The sequence below is a fragment of the Canis lupus genome, chromosome 5 (assembly GCF_003254725.2).
Source record: "Canis lupus dingo isolate Sandy chromosome 5, ASM325472v2, whole genome shotgun sequence".
NCBI classification, from domain to species: domain Eukaryota; kingdom Metazoa; phylum Chordata; class Mammalia; order Carnivora; family Canidae; genus Canis; species Canis lupus.
The window spans coordinates 81,209,525-81,226,199 of record NC_064247.1 but is presented as its reverse complement, the minus strand read 5'-3'; the positions used below and the strand labels follow the sequence as shown (position 1 = coordinate 81,226,199).

The following is a 16,675-nucleotide window of genomic DNA, read 5'->3' as shown; positions in this document are numbered from 1 at the left end:
TGCATCCTTTTCTGATTGGGCACAAAATGAAGGACAGTGAGGCTTGCTGGGGGGTGGGGGGCGGTAAGAGGCAAAACCTGGCATAGGATGCCCAAGGGACAGATGGGAGGGAGTCCAGATATGCTTTAATCAACTTTGGGGTATTCATACTGAGGTTGTAGCTGTCAGCTTGCTGACTTCTGTTCTCTATTTTCATTTAGCTGCTGTCACCAAAGTCACCCAGCAGCTTTGCTTTTGTGTCCTGACTGAGCTTGATGTAGCTGAAGAAAAAAAGGTTGAGAGGAAAGCTGACTAGAGGCCAGAGGTGATGTCCCTTGAGGCCTGGAAGGCCAGCCAGAGCCACCAAAGTCCAGATGACAAGACTGTGCAGGCCCAACCCTCTTTCTCTAAAGGAGCCTGTTGGCCCATATTATATAAGGGGGGCTCAGGGCTGATGGCCTGCTCTGATGGTTACTCTAACTGGTAAGCTATGGGAGGAGACTCAGGGTCTGAGACCAGCCTGAAGGTGAGAACTTTATAGAGGGTGGTGGTGGGGAGGGCTTGAAGTCAGGGGAATAGTTGTTTAGTTTTGTTCTTGGTGAACTTGGTATAGCTTACCAAACACTCAGCAAACTGTACTGGGGCAAGAGAAAGTGCTAGGTCAATAGCTGTGGCTGGTGGTTCTGAATTTGATATTTGAATCAGGAGCCTCTACAAAGGGGCTGCTTTATGGGAGCCCCTCTGATCAGGTCCAAGCACCTGACTTTAGAGGCCTGAAATGCTACCATTTCCTTCTCTGACTCAAAATCTTTCCCTGGGAAGATAGTGGTATTTCATTATTTATTGATATTATTTAATCCAGAATACCAGTTCTAACAGAGCATTGGTGTTCATTCATCTACAGGCTGCAATAGGCTGATTGTGTTTAAAAACTCAAAGTACCCCAAACTGAGTCCCTCTGCTCTTAGGAGGGGTCTCTGTGTGGTGGTGGGCCAGCCTCTGACCACAGATTTTTTTGCTTGGTTTTAACACAATCTTCTGTTGAGTCTTAGCTGCAAAGGTGAACTTCAAACATATATATATATATTTTTTTAAACTCATGTATTGGTTACACTTTAGTTAGTAAGTCACAGATTACACGTACCTGGCTCAAATCATCAAGGACAAATGAAAAAATTCATGAGTCAGAAGTCTGGTAATACTATTTTGAAGGATAATCCTTTGTTTTACTTGAGACCTTAGGTCTTTGTCTTAGATGACAGAAGGTAGATCTCTGGTTTCTGGTATGAACTTTAAGAGGACATAAACTGTTTTAGAGTTCAAGTGTATTACCAGAATTCTCAGCTGTCAATGGCTTAGAGAACATCTCATGGACCCAAGCAACCAAATAGCTTGTTTCTCTCTGTAAGGGCTGGTTTGAGGGACTGCTGTGCAGACCCACACAAGCCCACTTTGGTGCTAGAAGTGGTCATTTTCCTTTTCCCAAAACCTCACACGAGACTGCATCCTCCTCTTCTGTCCCTGACACTGGGCTTTGTTTATACTCTGAACTGTCTTGGTGTGGATCATCAGGATAATGCATTCCTGTCCTGTCTGCCTCCCCTTGTGGGAGGTCTGGTGGGCCTGCAGTCTCAGGAAGAGCTTGGTACTTATGTGGACTTCTATTTTCTCTCTGTGGAGATCAGAGAAGACCTTGGGGGGAAAAACTACTTCAACCTCAATCTGGCTCCTCAGCAGACTGCATGAGTGGATGCAACTAATTCTGGTGCTCAGGGTGTACTTTAGCATCCAGGTCAGGCCAGAGCAGGTTTGGCCTAATGGATGTTCCCTCATGGGCAGCTATGGTTGCAGGGGACTGTACAGCTGTCCTGTGAAGCCTCCAGACATTGTCATCCTGGATCCAGAGGAACCTGCTGACTTGGCTAATCCCATGCCTGGACTTCTTATCCTTTCGTTTGAGAACTGGTCAGTGGTAAAGACAAAACTATGAGGCAAGCTGCCTTTCTAATCATCTTTTCCATCAAATGGCCTCCGTTGAAGCCTGGGGAGTAACTTTGGTCATACTTGCTCAATGAAGACAATTTAGGGAAGCATGATCACAGCTGCCTCCAGTTCAGGATACACATGGATGAGAAAATGGGGGGACATTCCTACTGTCACGGGTTGGGGATTTGTACAGCAAATTCCTTCCTGGCAATAGGGAGTCTTGTGCAAAGGCTGACTTGCCTAAACTATGTAAACATGACTCTTGTCTGAGCCAAGATGGCATCTATCCCAGGGATCCTCTGGAGCTAATCCTTTAAGCAGAGTATGCTTGTCTTGAGGATTCCTGACCCAGGTTTTAGCTATCTCCACTGAAGTAAATGACCAGCTAATCCCAGGAACTTGCTGCCCCCCAGTGGCTCCTGGGAGGAAGCATGGGCCTCACACCCCAAGTGCCCCAATGCAAGCTTAGTGAGCCATGTCATCCCCCTCTCATTACTGGATGGCAATCGCATTCTTCCCCTCTGTGCTGGATACAGTCTTTACCCAGGAACTGTTTTGTCGGAAGGAAGCCAGAGACGCCCTACAGCACTCAAGCTTCATGGTGGAATTAAATTTCTGCAAGGTCTTTGTTGTTTGTCTCCTTCAATCCTTCTCCTGGTGTGTTAATCCCCTTTTCAGTAGGTACAGTATGTGAAATTTTCAGTCCTTTAATGTTTGCAAACCTTAATGAGTACATAAACAGCAGTGAGCACATTAAAATGGCATGGAGTGGTTTTTAATCCTTTGTTTCTATGCCTACAGGAGACTAAGATGACTAGTATTAGACATATAAGTTGCTGCCTGTTACTTGCAATACTGAATTGTACCTTTGTGGATAGTCTGTTAGTTTTCTAGCCACAAGAGTAGAGCCTAAGTATGTGTACATACAGAACTTAACTACTCAAGTAGGTTTAACATGTAGATAGGAACTAATATAGGTGAAGACCTACAAAATGAACACAAAGTGAAAGGAAGAGTAGGGGCAGGATAGAAAAAGAGATGCTTCTAAGACGTGGGGAGACTTATCCCTGTGGATGTGATAGTGAGTCTTTGCCACACAGCAAGAAGGCACATTTTGAATCACAGGTTCGGTGTATTGTTTTTGTAGACTTGTGCTGTCCAGTATAGTAGTTACTAGCCACATGTAGCTAATAAAAATTTTGATTCTTCAGGTGCATTAATCATAGTTCAAGAGCTGAGACCCATGTGGCTAGTGCCTACCTCTGAACAGTGTAGATATAGAACATATTCATCTTTGAACAGAGTTCTGTGGGACAATATTACATTAGAAGAATAAATGCCAACTCTAAGACATTTGTGGTATGAAAAGAAGTAGGGTCAGGGTTTGCTTATAGGGAATTGAGGTTCTGGTAACAAAATTGGTCACTATTTTCAGTGAGTGCTGTGAAGAGTTAACATTTCTCATTGGAAAGCTAAGCTTAGTATGTTTTCCTTTACCTCACTTTCCTTAAAGTCCTTTGTGTCTAAGGGTAATTCTGAAACTTCTGTCTCACTAAGCCTCTCATTTTTGGTGGAGAGTGGAGACAGGAGAGAGGGAGTACAGTGGGAAAACATGTAAAGACATTCAGATTTGGGGTGCCTGGGTGGCTAAGTTGGTTAGGCATCTGACTTTGGCTTGGGTCATGATCCTGGAGTCAAGTCCCATATCCAGCTCCCTGCTTAGTGGAGAACCTGCTTCTCCCTCTGTCCCTACCCCCTCCTCATGCTCTTATTCATTCAAATATACATATATACATAGAATCTTGAAAAAAAAAAAAGGCATTCAGATTTAAAGTTTTTTTTTTTTTTAATTTTTTTTTATTTATTTATGATAGTCACAGAGACAGAGAGAGAGAGAGAGAGAGAGGCAGAGACACAGGCAGAGGGACAAGCAGGCTCCATGCACCGGGAGCCCGATGTGGGATTCGATCCGGGGTCTCCAGGATCGCGCCCTGGGCCAAAGGCAGGCGCCAAACCGCTGCACCACCCAGGGATCCCAGATTTAAAGTTTTTAAGTAGGGGTGCTGGGTGGTTCAGCTGGTTAGGTGGCTGACTCCTGACTTCAGCTAAGGTCATGGTTTCAGGGTCCTGGGATCCCCCTGCATTGGGCTGTGCTCGGTGGAGGGTCTGCTTGAGGCTCTCTTGCTTCTCTCCCTATGGGCCTTCCTCGTACTTATGTTCTAATAAATCTTAAAAAAAAAAAAAAAAAAAAAAAAGAGTTTTCCAGGAATTTCTTGCTCCCATATTTAAGTTTTACTAAACACAGAGTATCACACTCATACATCCTGTTCTCCCTGGCACTAGTGCCAAAGGAAGACAGCAGTCTTTACAAGCATTATCAGTCAGGAAGCAGGGAGGTAGAGACCCTATTAACTTAAAACCTCTCTCTCAGCGCCAGGCAGATCCTACTTCCTTCTCCAACGGCCCCCACTATCCAGTCTGTGCTGCTGTAAAGGACCCATTGTAGTCCTTCTGGATTCTACCAAAAGAAACAGACTTTTAGTGGAGGCAGTGGCCTGGTAGTATGGGAAAGCTAAATCTTAGTGCTGAGGGAAAGAGGAGCTTCTCTTCTACATATTGGCTTTAGGACAGGAAGAGAATGGGAAAATCCCCAGACTAGGAAGCTTCATTTTTATGGCATTTCCCCCGATCAGACTGTAGAGTCTTGAAGCAAAGGGGCCGTACTCTTACTGAAAAAGACAATCCTTCAGGGCACGTTTTCACTGGTAGGATGCTGCTATTGGACATGCTTTTTCCTTTTATGTTAATCTAGAAAACCCAAAGATGTTACCAGGGTGGATGAAACTACAGTCAGAGCCCTCAAGGGCACATGATTGAACTTCACAGATATCATAGGATCATCAGTCTGAATCCAGGTCATGGGGGCTGTCATAGCCAAACTCCTTCTGCACATCCAAAGGGTATTTGCTCCACATTTGTGGTCTGCTGTTGCCTCTTTCCTCTTCACTGAAGCTGTCATAGTCATCAGAGCCTAGAATGATAATAGGAATGGGTTCTAGATGTTTTGAGTTTCTAGATGACCACAGTAACCATTTCCCATCTCAAGAAGGTCTGGTTTTTTGTTCTCTATTCTAAAATACTTGATCAGTAAAGAGAATTTAGAATTAAAAAAAAAAAAAATCCTGTTTCTACCACCTAAACCAAATCCCTCAACAATACTGGGAGTATTTTTTCATTTCTTTCCTAAGTATAGGATTTCTTTTTATATAATAGTTGTAGTCATACTGTAAATATAATTTCACATCTGCCCCTATCCTTTTATCATATATATATGTGTATATATATGTATGTATATATGTAACATATATCATAGATACTTCCCTAATAGAATATTCCATAGTTTAATTAATTGTTCCTCCATTAACCAACAATAAATCCTTTTCGTTGGCACAAAGAACACAATCACTGAAGGAACTGTTTCACCAGAATATCTTTCCTTCCTTTCCCCCAGGTACCATGTCTGTGTTGCATCTTTCCCAAAACACTGTAAACCGATCAACTTCTTGAGAAGTTAAGTAAATGACACGTCAAAATCCTAGCCCTGCTCCTACTGGCAAACCTCTCCAACACCTTGACTGAAGCAGAAGAGACAATGAGCTATGATGTTTCCCTTAATCCCAACCACTGAAGTTAGTGCAATATTCTCTTGTTTTCTGGAGAGAGGATCAGGCTCGATGAGGTAAAGTAACTTCCCTAAGACCCACAGATAGGCAATGACAGAACTAAGGATTGGAACCTAGGCCTGACTGACATTAAAACCTCACCAGGGTCCTCTGGAAACACTAGTTCTTGGGGATCCTATAGCTCCAATGGCTTGTGGTTGAGCTGTTGGGAATTCAATGGCAGAGAAGGAAAGCCAGTAAAGATGTACATGTTAACTGCGCACACCTCAGTCTTGGATCTCAACAGGCCCCTCCCATCTAAGGCTGCTACTCATGTACCTCTGGACTCTTCATCTTCATCAGTGTTCTCCTCCTCTGGGTACTCATTACGCCAGTTATTCTCACTGTTCTCATCATCATCATCTTCATAAATATCTTCTGGCTGCTGGTCATCATTCACCTGCACATCTCAACACAAACATAAGCATAAGTCAACACCTCTAAGGCTGTACTGTAGGGGAGGCTATTAGCAGACCAATTTGGAGAAGTCACTTAAGAGCACAGTGTGGATAGGATGCCTGGGTGGCTCAGCAGTTGAGCATCTGCCTTTGGCTCAGGGCATGATCCTGTGGTCCTAAGATCGAGTCCCACTTTGGGCTCCCTACATGGAGCCTGCTTCTCCCTCTACCTCTATCTGTCTCTCTCCATTTCTCATGAATAAATCTTTAGAATTATTGTAAGAATAATGATGTTGGGGATCCCTGGGTGGCTGAGCAGTTGAGCGGTCTGCCTTCAGCCCACGGCATGATCCTGGAATCCAGGAATCAAGTCCCACATCAGGGTCCCTGCATGGAGCCTGTGTCTCTGCCTCCCTCTCTCTCTCTGTGTGTGTCTCTCATGAATAAATAAAATCTTGAAAAAAAAAAAATGATGTTAGGAGGTGTCTGGCTGGCTCAGTCTATAGAGCTGCAACTCTTGATCTTAGGGTTGTGAGTTCAAGCCCCACATTAGGTGTAGAGATTACTTAAAAAGTAAAGGGACGCCTGGGTGGCTCAGCCTTTGGCTCAGGGCATGATCCCAGGATCTGGGACTGAGTCCTGCATTGCACTCCTTGTGGGGAGCCTGCTTGTCCCTCTGCTTGTGTCTCTGCCTCTCTCTCTCTGTTTCTCATGAATAAAGAAATCTTAAAAAAAAAAAAAAAAAAAAAGTAAATAAAATTTAAAAAACCCCAAAATAATGATATAGGATATTAGCTTTCGGGATCCCTGGGTGGCGCAGCGGTTTGGCGCCTGCCTTTGGCCCAGGGCGCGATCCTGGAGACCCGGGATCGAATCCCACGTCGGGCTCCCGGTGCATGGAGCCTGCTTCTCCCTCTGCCTGTGTCTCTGCCTCTCTCTCTCTCTCTCTCTCTGTGGGACTATCATAAATAAATAAAAATTAAAAAAAAAAAAAAAAAAGGATATTAGCTTTCTTTTTCTTCTTCTTTTTTTTTTTAAAGATTATTTATTTATTCCTGTTGCCCGATGCTGGACTCGATCCCAGGTCTCCAGGACCACACCCTGGGCTGAAGATGGCGCCAAACCACTGTGCCACCCGGTTTGCCCAAGGATGTTCGCTTTCTTAATCCAAGGTTTCCCCTCCTTAAGATAGTTAAAAAAAAAAAAATCTTTTATTCCCATTTATGTTAAGAATTTTTGGTTTACTGTCCTTATTATAAGCCCCTATATGATTTCCCCCAAAAGTGGGTGTTATAAATGATAAAAATTATATTGCAAACTTTATAAAAGATCTATTAAAAGCAAAAATTATCAATGTAGATTGTCATTTCCAAAATTCCCTGCACTAAATCCAGTTCCAAGAAGGTATTTAGAATAAGTTTTTCCATTTAAGCAAGGACAAAAAGAGCCAAGAACAATCTTGAACACACTGGAGGCAATTTGGAACACAGGGAAGCAAAGCACCCTGACTAGAGAATTGCTTAGTCTACCTCATCCTCATGGGTCTCCTTACCAGGTCCCACTCCTGGCTATAAGGCTGCACAGAGAGGATGTTCTCAATCCATCCTGGAGTAGCCATCTCCAAATAGTAAATGTCATACACATAGTCATCCTTCTGTTCCTCCTGATGCCCGATTCTTGGTCCATCCTCAGATACAGTCAACCGCTCACGGATCAACTCTATGGAATTGCAGAGGATCACATCTGGGTCAGATGTCTGTAAAGAAATCAAAAGATAATATATACATGATCTGAACATTGGTGTTTCAAAAGGAGAAATCTAAGATTTGAGTGAGATTTTAAGTCTCTCTACAGTTGTCTATGTTAGATTCAAGATTCTTCTTTTAAAAAGATATTTTATTTGTTTGAGAGAGAGATAGAGACAGTGACAGAGATAGTGAGCGAGCACAAGCAGGGAAGAGAGGGAAAAGCAGGATCCCCGCTGAGCAGGGAGCATGCCGTAGGGGTTGATCCCAGGGCCTTGAGACCATCACCTGACAGGAAGGCAGATATTTAACTGACTGAGCCATCTGTGTGCCCCTAGATTCAAGATTCTTATCCCTATTTCCTACTAATCTCTTAATTAGCTATGAAATTAAAAAATCAATTATCTCTAAAATAATTGTATAGTTTTTCTTTTGTGATAGACTTAAGATAGCTCCCTGCTCTCTTGTGCTTGAACAACATAAGAGAGCACATGGAAAAACTGGCCTGAGAAGATCTCCATTAGGGATCTAGAGGCCCCCAGCAGCACCTCCATGGCTGATCTCTATATGGGTCTGCATTTGTGTGATATAAGGGTCTAAAAGCGATTCCTGGACTCTGATGACTACCACCACCTGGTTTGCCCACAATGATGTCTTTTCTTTAAAAAAGTATTTTATTTATTTATTTGAGAGAGAGAGAAAAAGCATGAACAAGGAGGAGGGGCAGAGGGACAGAGAAACAGATTCCTTGCTGAGCAGGGAACCCAACACAGGGTTTGATCCCAGGACCCTGATCACAACCTAAGCTGAAGACAGATACTCAATGTCTCTCATGAATAAATAAAATTTTTTTTAAAGATTTTATTTATTTATTCATAGAGACACAGAGAGAGAGAGAGAGAGAGGCAGAGGCACAGGCAGAGGGAGAAGCAGGCTCCATGCAGGGAGCCTGACGTGGGACTCGATCCAGGGTCCCCAGGATCAAACCCCGGACTGCAGGCAGTGCTAAACCACTGCGCCACCAGGGCTGCCCATAAATAAAATCTTAAAAAAACAAAACAAACAAAAAACAAAACAAAACAAAAAACAACCCTCAAATTTTGAGTCAAGATGCGTTAAAAAAAAAAAAAAAAGATTTAATCAAGAGAGCCAGCAAGTGCATGTGTGAGCAGGCAAGAGCTGGAGGGAGAGGAAGAGAATATCAAGCAGACTCCCCCTCCAAACATGAAGCCCAGGGTGGGGGTGGGAGACTCAATCCCATGACACTGAGATCATGACCTGAGCCAAAAACAAGAGTCAGACTCAACCGAGCCACCCAGGCGCCCAATGATGTCCTACTTTTAATCACAAACCAGGAGTGGACTCTCCTATAATCCTCCTGTTAGAACAGCTCAAGATAGATTGACCCAGAATAGAATTGGCCCAGGGAAGATGTACTCCAGTGCCACAGGCTGTGTCATCCAGAGCAGCGCAGGTCAGTTTGGAAACCCAAGGGACATGCTGCAAATGACCCCTCTCAACAGGTTCATCAGAGGAGGCTATGTGGCTCAAACCAGACACCATACTTGGGGCGGGGGGTGGAAGGGGTGTGTTCCATAGCCGAGGGAGGAAGAAGGAATTAATTCTTCCTTGCTCCAAAGTTAAAAGGAACTAGAGATGTCAATTTTTGTGCATTCTTGACAAACTTCAAAGCTGTTCACAAGCAAAGTTGTGACTCCAATTCACAAGTTACCCACCTTAGTCCAGCAAATTAGGTAGCCATTAAAATATTTACAAAGACTGGCAAACAGAAAAATGCCAGACATAGAATTTTATACTCAGAAGACAACAAATTAATTTTATTCCAATTACCTTTGTGATGGGGGTAAAATGAGTGATTCCACCCCTTGTTACTTTCCCATATTTTTTCAAATTTTCTATAATGAATATTTTTATAAAAGAAAAGTTATTCTTTAGTCTATGTGTGCCTACCCATATTTTCAAGTATACAACATACAGCACAGTATAAACATATTTAATGTCTCGCCAGTCTTCATGGTTATTACTTTAATGGTGCAGGCAGTTGTGTATGTCAATTTCTCAGACATAATTTTTAGCCTCCATAAAGAATATTGCAATGAACATGTTGTTTCCTGCATTCGAAAAATAGAGATGAAATACCTACTTCAAAGGGTTCTGGTAAGGATCACGAGTTAAATTAAAAGAAAACATAACAAATACTTAGCATAGTACTTAATGTACAGCAATTACTCAGTAAATCAACAATAAGCTTTTGTTAATACCATAGCTGTTTGCTTCTGCTGAATTATTTCGCTAGCATAAATCCTGGAGGTAATAAGATCACTAGATAAAATAAACTGAACTTTTTCACTTCTTAAGATTTTCTATAAAATAGTACTTTATTTGCTTAAAATTTAAATGGTATCAAATTAATGAGAAATATATGTGGCAAAAATGCTGTCACTATTTTAAAATTTCTGTAGATACTTGTTTGGATGGCTTTAGGATCTAAACAATAAAAATAAATTTAAGTAGTTTTAGAATAGGCCTCAAGCTATTTTTAGGATTCCCGGTATGTAAAACCATGCTGTTTTCCAAAAGCCTTGCATCAATTTTAAGCACGACAATTGTGTACCATTTTGATCATGGCCTTGCCAGCAGTGCTATCAACAACCTTTCCCCTGAGAGTCTAGTAGGCATAAAACCCCAAATTTTCTTTCAGCTTAAATCCATTTTTAAAAAAATAATTACTGAGGGCAAACATTTTTGTAAAATCTGTGATTAATTCTACAGTTGTGGGGACACCTGGATAGCTCAGTGGTTGAGCATCTGCCTTTGGCTCAGGGTGTGATCTAGAAGTCCCCAGATCAAGTCCTGCACTGGGTTCCCCAAGGGAAGCCTGCTTCTCCCTCTGCCTATGTCTCTGCCTCTCTCTCTCTGTGTCTCTCATGAATAAATAAACTCTTTAAAAAAAAATTCTACAGTTGTGTTTTTGAACAGCTGTTTGAAAAGATAATCCTGAAAAAAAGGACAATAATTAATCTGGCTTACTTTTAATCACAAGCAATGTAAAGAATTCACAAGCAAAATTTGCTACTATACTTTGCCACACTGAATTTTAAAAACATCTGACCTTAGAGATTATCTATAAAATATGAGAAGCATTAAGTATTCTTTAATATTACACATAAGCCACATTAAAATACCTCCCATTAAGCAAAGAGCAACATTTTAGATGCAGGGAATTTTAATTGAATTGGCATAGTTAAGACCAAAAAGATAAAAGTGCACATTGCCAGCTTATCTTCAACCCGGGACTTTTAACAAGTTAACACAACTTGAAACACAGCTGAGTCTTGTTCTATGAAACAGTGAAGGGATTTCCTCATTATTTACATATATGTTAATATGACAAGTTATATGAATTTAAATACGAAACCAATCTCCTACAGGTTTAGAGATGGCATTTACCAACTCTGTGAAATGCTGAACATTACTGGGGTGCCTGGTTGGCTCAGTCAATGGAGCATATGACTCTTGATCTCTGAGTTGTGAGTTCAAGCCCATGTTGGGTGTAGAGATTACTTTAAAAAACTTTTAAAAAGCTGAACATTACTAATTAATTTTTTTAAAGATTTATTTATTCCTAAGAGAAGCAGACATAGGTACAGGGAGAAGCGGGCTCCCTGTGGGAGCTTTGGACCCAGGACCCTGGGATCATGATCTGAGCCAAAGGCAGACACTCAACCACTGAGCCACCCAGGTGCCCCTAATCAATTCTAATAAAATCTTTGGAGGGGGAAAAACAGTTTAGCACTTACTGAACAAGAATTACTATCAAAGTTCAAAAAACTGATCCTATTCATTTTTTTTAAAGACTATTTATTTATTCATGAGAGACACACAGAGAGAGGGAGAGACATAGGCAGAGAGAGAAGCAGGCTCCACGCAGGGAGCCTGATGAGGGACTCGATCCCAGGACTCCAGGATCACATACCCTGGGCTGAAGGCAGATACTCAACGACTGAGCCACCCAGATATCCCATGATTCTATTCATTTTTTAAAAAAGATTTTAATTTATTTGACACAGAGAGAGAGAGAGAGAGAGAGAACACAAGCAGGGGGAACAGGAGGCAGAGAGAGAGAGAAGCAGGCTCTCTGCTGAGCAGGGAGCCTGACGTGGGTCTTGATCCCAGGACCCTCTGATCCCACCTGAGCAGAAGGCAGATGCTTTAATTCACTGAAGCACCCAGGCACTCCAATCCTATTCATTTAACCACAAGCCAATCTTATTTAAATCCGGATTGTACAAAAGAAATATTCTATCAGCCATTCATGGTCTGAATTCTCGTGTATGAGATCAACTTAAATATGGTACACATAAAAAAAGACACTTTTGTTTTGTAATAAGTGGTAGCCAATTAATTACTCCTAACTAGCTTTTTCTGAGATAAGCTATCAAGTCTGCCCTTTCTCTTTTTTTTTAATTTTTTTTTAATTTTTTTAATTTTTATTTTTTTTATTTTTATTTATTTATTTATGATAGTCACAGAGAGAGAGAGGAGAGAGAGGCAGAGACACAGGCAGAGGGAGAAGCAGGCTCCATGCACTGGGAGCCCGACGTGGGATCCGATCCCGGGTCTCCAGGATCGCGCCCTGGGCCAAAGGCAGGCGCTAAACCACTGCGCCACCCAGGGATCCCTTTTTTTTTTTTTTTTTTTAAAGATCCCATCCATTTATTCATGAGAGAGAGAGAGAGAGAGAGAAGGGCAGAGACACAGGCAGAGGGAAAAGCAGGCTCCCCATGGGGAGCTCAATACGGGACTCGATCCCAGGACCCTGGGATCACGACCTGAGCCAAAAGCAGACGCTCAACCACAGAGCCACCCAGGAATCCCTCCCCTGTCTTCTTAATGTCAGCAAAAATTATTTTTGTTCCAGGGATGTACTTCTTGGGATCATCCAAATACTCCATCAATGTCTTCTCTCCCCAGGTAATGCCTTTGTTCTATTTATTTATTATGTACTTATTTGAGAGAGAGGGAGAGAGCGAGAGAGCTCATGCACAAGCTGGTGGAGAGGCAGAGGGAGAGGAACAAGCAGACTCCCCACTGAGCATGATCCAAGCAGGGCTGGATCCCAGGACCCCGTCCATGATCGTGTCCTGAGCCAGATGCTCAACTGGCCGAGCCACCTAGTGGCCCTGATATCTTCGTCCTTGTTGGCGTCCTTGTAAGAAAATCCAGGGGCCTGACCTATCTTTTTGCTCAAATAGATCATGGCGTTTTGGCCCAGTCTTGTGCTTGCCTTGCCTCTTTTCGACAGTATGGTAAAACTGGGCACACTTCTGAACAAAAATCTTGCCCTTCTCAACATTGCCCATTTTTTTTTTTTTAAAGATTTTATTTATTTATTCATGAGAGACAGAGAGGCAGAGGGAGAAGCAGGCTCCATTGCTGGGAGCCTGATGCAGGACTCCATCCCAGGTCTCCAGGGCCATGCCCTCGGCTGAAGACAGGCGCTAAACCGTTGAGCCACCCAGGGATCCCAACATTGCCCATTTTTAAATTGCTCTTCTGTTGCATGCAAAATGAAGGTGCCCGCTGGCAAGCCAGATGTCCCACTCTCATGTGCAAACATTTTCTTATGTATTTACAGTTTATATTCCATTTTTGGGAAAAATTTGTGTACACATGCTTCATCAGTTTACATACTAGTTTTTGTTATAAAATTAAACTAGTTATTTGATTCCACTGAATGCTGATTTACTTTTAAAAGGTATTTTACTTGTAACTCATGAATCAGTCTTCCATTCATTTTGGTAGAAGATGTGGCTATAGTCATCATGCCCAAATTGTTATCCAAGTATACTACCACTATGATTAAATATTTTTTGCTTGATATATTTTCAATTAAAATCAGTTTTTAAACTTCAAGAACTATTGAAAGAAGTGAAGGGTGATGTTAAAAAAAATGATTATTAAGAGAAGACAAACCTTAGGTTGAGAATTTTCTATTTCTATAGTCTTAATACAACGTAGTAGAGTTTGTTTTTTTTTTGGAACTGAGGTACAAAACAAATTTAGTAAATGTAACAACGGAAAGAACATTGGATTAAATGTGACAAGACTTGCATTCTACACTTGAATCTGCCTCAAACTTGATTCACTACCCAATACTAGTCCTTAACATCCCTTTGGTGAGTTTTTCCATCTGTTCTATCTTTACTGCTCAAAACCCTCCAGTAATTCCCCATCTCAAAGTGAAAGGCAGTATGTCCTTACAAGTGCCTTCAGAGTCTAGCAGGAATCCTCTCCCAAATTCCTTATTATTCTTCCTCAGTTCACTGGGCTCCAGGCACACTGATCTTGAAAACACCAAACTGCTTTTCTCTCAGATATCCACAGTGCCTTGCCATTCACCTCCTTCAAGTTCTCACTCTGTCATTTTCTGAGACCTTTTCTGAAATGGAACCATTCTTTCCCTGCTCTCCTCACCCTCATACAGCCCCTATCACCATCTGACATTGAAGTTAACAGTGTTCTTTCTTCTACCTGAATGTTAAGTCCTCAAAGCTATATCCACAGAACCTAAGAACGTATGTGCCTGGCACATAGTGCGGATTCAGTAAATATTTGTTGAATAAATAACCTAATCTGTTAAACGAGGTTACCACGGCCGAGAGATCATCCATCAGTAAGGCGAAGCCGTGTGCCTCCTCTTACGTGTGCAGACTTAACGCCCAGACTCTTGGTCCGGCGAAGCCCAGCCCTCCCTCTCTTCCGGGCGGGTACTCACTTTGGAGGAGCCTCCGGTGGCGACAGCTTCTGGGTCGTCTTCTTCCTCGTGGACCAGGTCGAACAGCTGAAAGCTCGCGTCCTCGGCGGCTTCTGGGTTTCCCGGTGGGTCTTCGGACTCCAGGCCACCTGAGGGAATCCCTGAGGATCTGCGGCTAGAAATCACCCGGTAGCGACCCTCCTGCCGGTTCTCCCGAGCCGAAGCGCGGAGGTCGCGGCGGATACGCTGCTGGCTGCCCCGGGAAGGGCGCAGGGCGGCTCGAACGAGCGCCTGGACCGGCTCCTCCTGTAGGAGAGGTCGTAGGGGAGGGAAGCCGGCGTGAGCAGGTTCGTGCAGAAATCAGAGATACAATTTCGCCCCGGCAGCGCCCTAAGATCCCTTCAAACACTGGCTCCATCCCGCCCAATACCTGGGAGCGCACGGTGGCCACCAATTGGAAGACATTATTCTCCGGCCCTCTCTCAAGATCCTCGGGGACTGTCTTTTGGGCCGTCGACTCGACTGCGCTGCTCCGAAGGCGTTTGCAGGAGAGGACAAGGGCTTCGGCCGGCTCTGCGCTGCGCTTCCGCTTCACGCGAAGAACCGCGGTCCTGCCGGCCTCCATAGCGGCATTCGCGGAGCACTGTGGGAACGCGCGGGGTGCGACGGGAGAGCCTTCAAGTTCCGCTTCCGGGACTCGCTGCCGGCACGCTCGGCGGGCGCTGGGAGGTCCCGCCCCTTTTGCCAGCCGCGTCCAGGTGGAGGTGGCTGCGGAAGTGAACGCGACGGTTCCCGCGGAGGGTGAGGTCCTGGGCGTGTTGGGAAGGTGGGGTAGCAGAATCCCGGGGGCAGCCATCATCTATTTTGAGCCCACGGGCTCTGGCTGACGAACCTGGCGTGGACGTACTGGGCCGCCGTGGTGTGCGTCTCCTCCGGACTCTCCAGCAAGGCTCAGAGCTTCTGGGCTGGCAAGAGAACTGGGATACGGTTGGGCCCCGACTCTGCCATTCTGTCGGGTGACCCCCACGGGAACCTTGATTATAGTACTTGGCACCTCCTTTCAGCGAGAGACTCGAACCGCAATCATACGGCGCTCCAACCATCCCACGCTTAGCTGGGCCACGTTTCTTTTTTCAGGGAACTGCTAATGGGCTCGATTTCCCCAGGCACAGAGTTCTGAGTATTTGGGAATCAGTCCATTCACCACACCTTAGCCAGAGCGGCCTTGTAGAAGCATGTACCTGACGACATTTTTGTTCTTAAAACTCTTGAGTGGCTCCCAGGGCATGTAAAACAAAATCCAAACCTCTTTCCGAAGCCGGTATGGCCCAGTGTGATTTGCAGAAGCCCACCCATACTCGATTACTACTTGTGCTTAAAGTGCTTCAGTCACTTTTTTTAAAAAAATGTTTTTAAAATTAAATATTGACTAGGTAAGAAGTAATCATTATTAAAAATGGTGAGGCATAGGGACACCTGGGTGGGTCAGTGGTTGAGTGCCTGCCTTCAGCATGGGGCTTGATCATGGAGTCCCAGGATCGAGTCCCATATCAACCTCCCCGCATGGAGCCTGTTTCTCCCTCTGCCTGTGTCTCTGCCTCTCTCTCTCTCTCTGTGCCTTTCATGAATAAATAAATAAAATCTTTTTTAAAAATGGTAAGGCATAAGGAATGACAGTATCATAAACATCTTTAATCCCACCATCCATTTATAGAACGATGCTATTTTGAAGTCCCTTGTGTGGCCCTCCTTGAATCCAGCCTTTTCCCTTACCTCTTAAGAATAACCACTGTCCTCATTCCCTCATATACTTTTTAGTGTGATTCCTGAAGAATATGTTGTTTTTGTTTTGCATAATTATAAATTTATATTAATGTCCTATTGTATATGTTCTATGATTTGCTTATTTTTTGACTTAATATTTCTGGGATTATCCATGTTTGCTTATAGCTATGATATATTTGTTTAGATGAAGGTCTTCATAGTTTGAATGCTTTGTATTTTTCCTTAAACTAAACATTTAATATCCTGAGGCAGTATTGGCGGCACTCTTTTACCACAATCTCA

General features: G+C 43.5%; 3 protein-coding genes across 12 annotated transcripts in view; 2 read left to right on the top strand and 1 right to left on the bottom strand.

Annotated features, from left to right (window-relative positions):
* The window catches only part of SLC7A6 (solute carrier family 7 member 6), a 39,718-nt gene extending 35,498 nt beyond the window's left edge, over positions 1-4,220 (top strand). For all 3 annotated transcript variants that reach the window (XM_025426625.3, XM_025426628.3, XM_025426626.3), the window contains one exon: positions 201-4,220. In XM_025426625.3, the coding sequence (XP_025282410.1) occupies positions 201-295 (95 nt within the window). In that variant the 3' untranslated portion in view covers positions 296-4,220. The remainder of the gene's footprint in view (positions 1-200) is intronic.
* On the bottom strand, positions 4,197-15,233 carry SLC7A6OS (solute carrier family 7 member 6 opposite strand). Its single transcript, XM_025426648.3, has 5 exons — positions 15,039-15,233; positions 14,630-14,914; positions 7,638-7,841; positions 5,967-6,087; positions 4,197-4,996 (listed from the first exon to the last, which is right to left on the bottom strand). The coding sequence occupies exons 1-5, from the start codon at positions 15,231-15,233 to the stop codon at positions 4,866-4,868; spliced, it is 936 nt and encodes a 311-aa protein (XP_025282433.1). The 3' UTR covers positions 4,197-4,865.
* PRMT7 (protein arginine methyltransferase 7) overlaps positions 11,900-16,675 on the top strand; it is a 46,600-nt gene continuing 41,824 nt past the window's right edge. For 4 of the 8 annotated variants that reach the window (XM_025426640.3, XM_049109635.1, XM_049109631.1 and 1 more), the window contains exon 1: positions 15,269-15,409. The gene's annotated coding sequence lies outside the window, so the exon portion shown is untranslated. Of the gene's footprint in view, positions 12,826-15,268; positions 15,410-16,675 lie in introns of those variants that run through there. The other 4 variants (XM_035715693.2, XM_049109632.1, XM_049109633.1 and 1 more) reach the window with 3 other exon arrangements.

Coding starts and splice junctions, on each gene's coding strand:
- SLC7A6OS (XM_025426648.3), bottom strand. CDS start 15,233: ATGGAGGCCGGCAGGACCGCGGTTCTTCGCGTGAAGCGGAAGCGCAGC. Junction 7,842..14,629: donor CCACCGGAGGCTCCTCCAAA/GTGAGTACCCGC, acceptor ATTTCTTTACAG/ACATCTGACCCAGATGTGAT. Junction 6,088..7,637: donor ATAGCCAGGAGTGGGACCTG/GTAAGGAGACCC, acceptor TGAGATGTGCAG/GTGAATGATGACCAGCAGCC.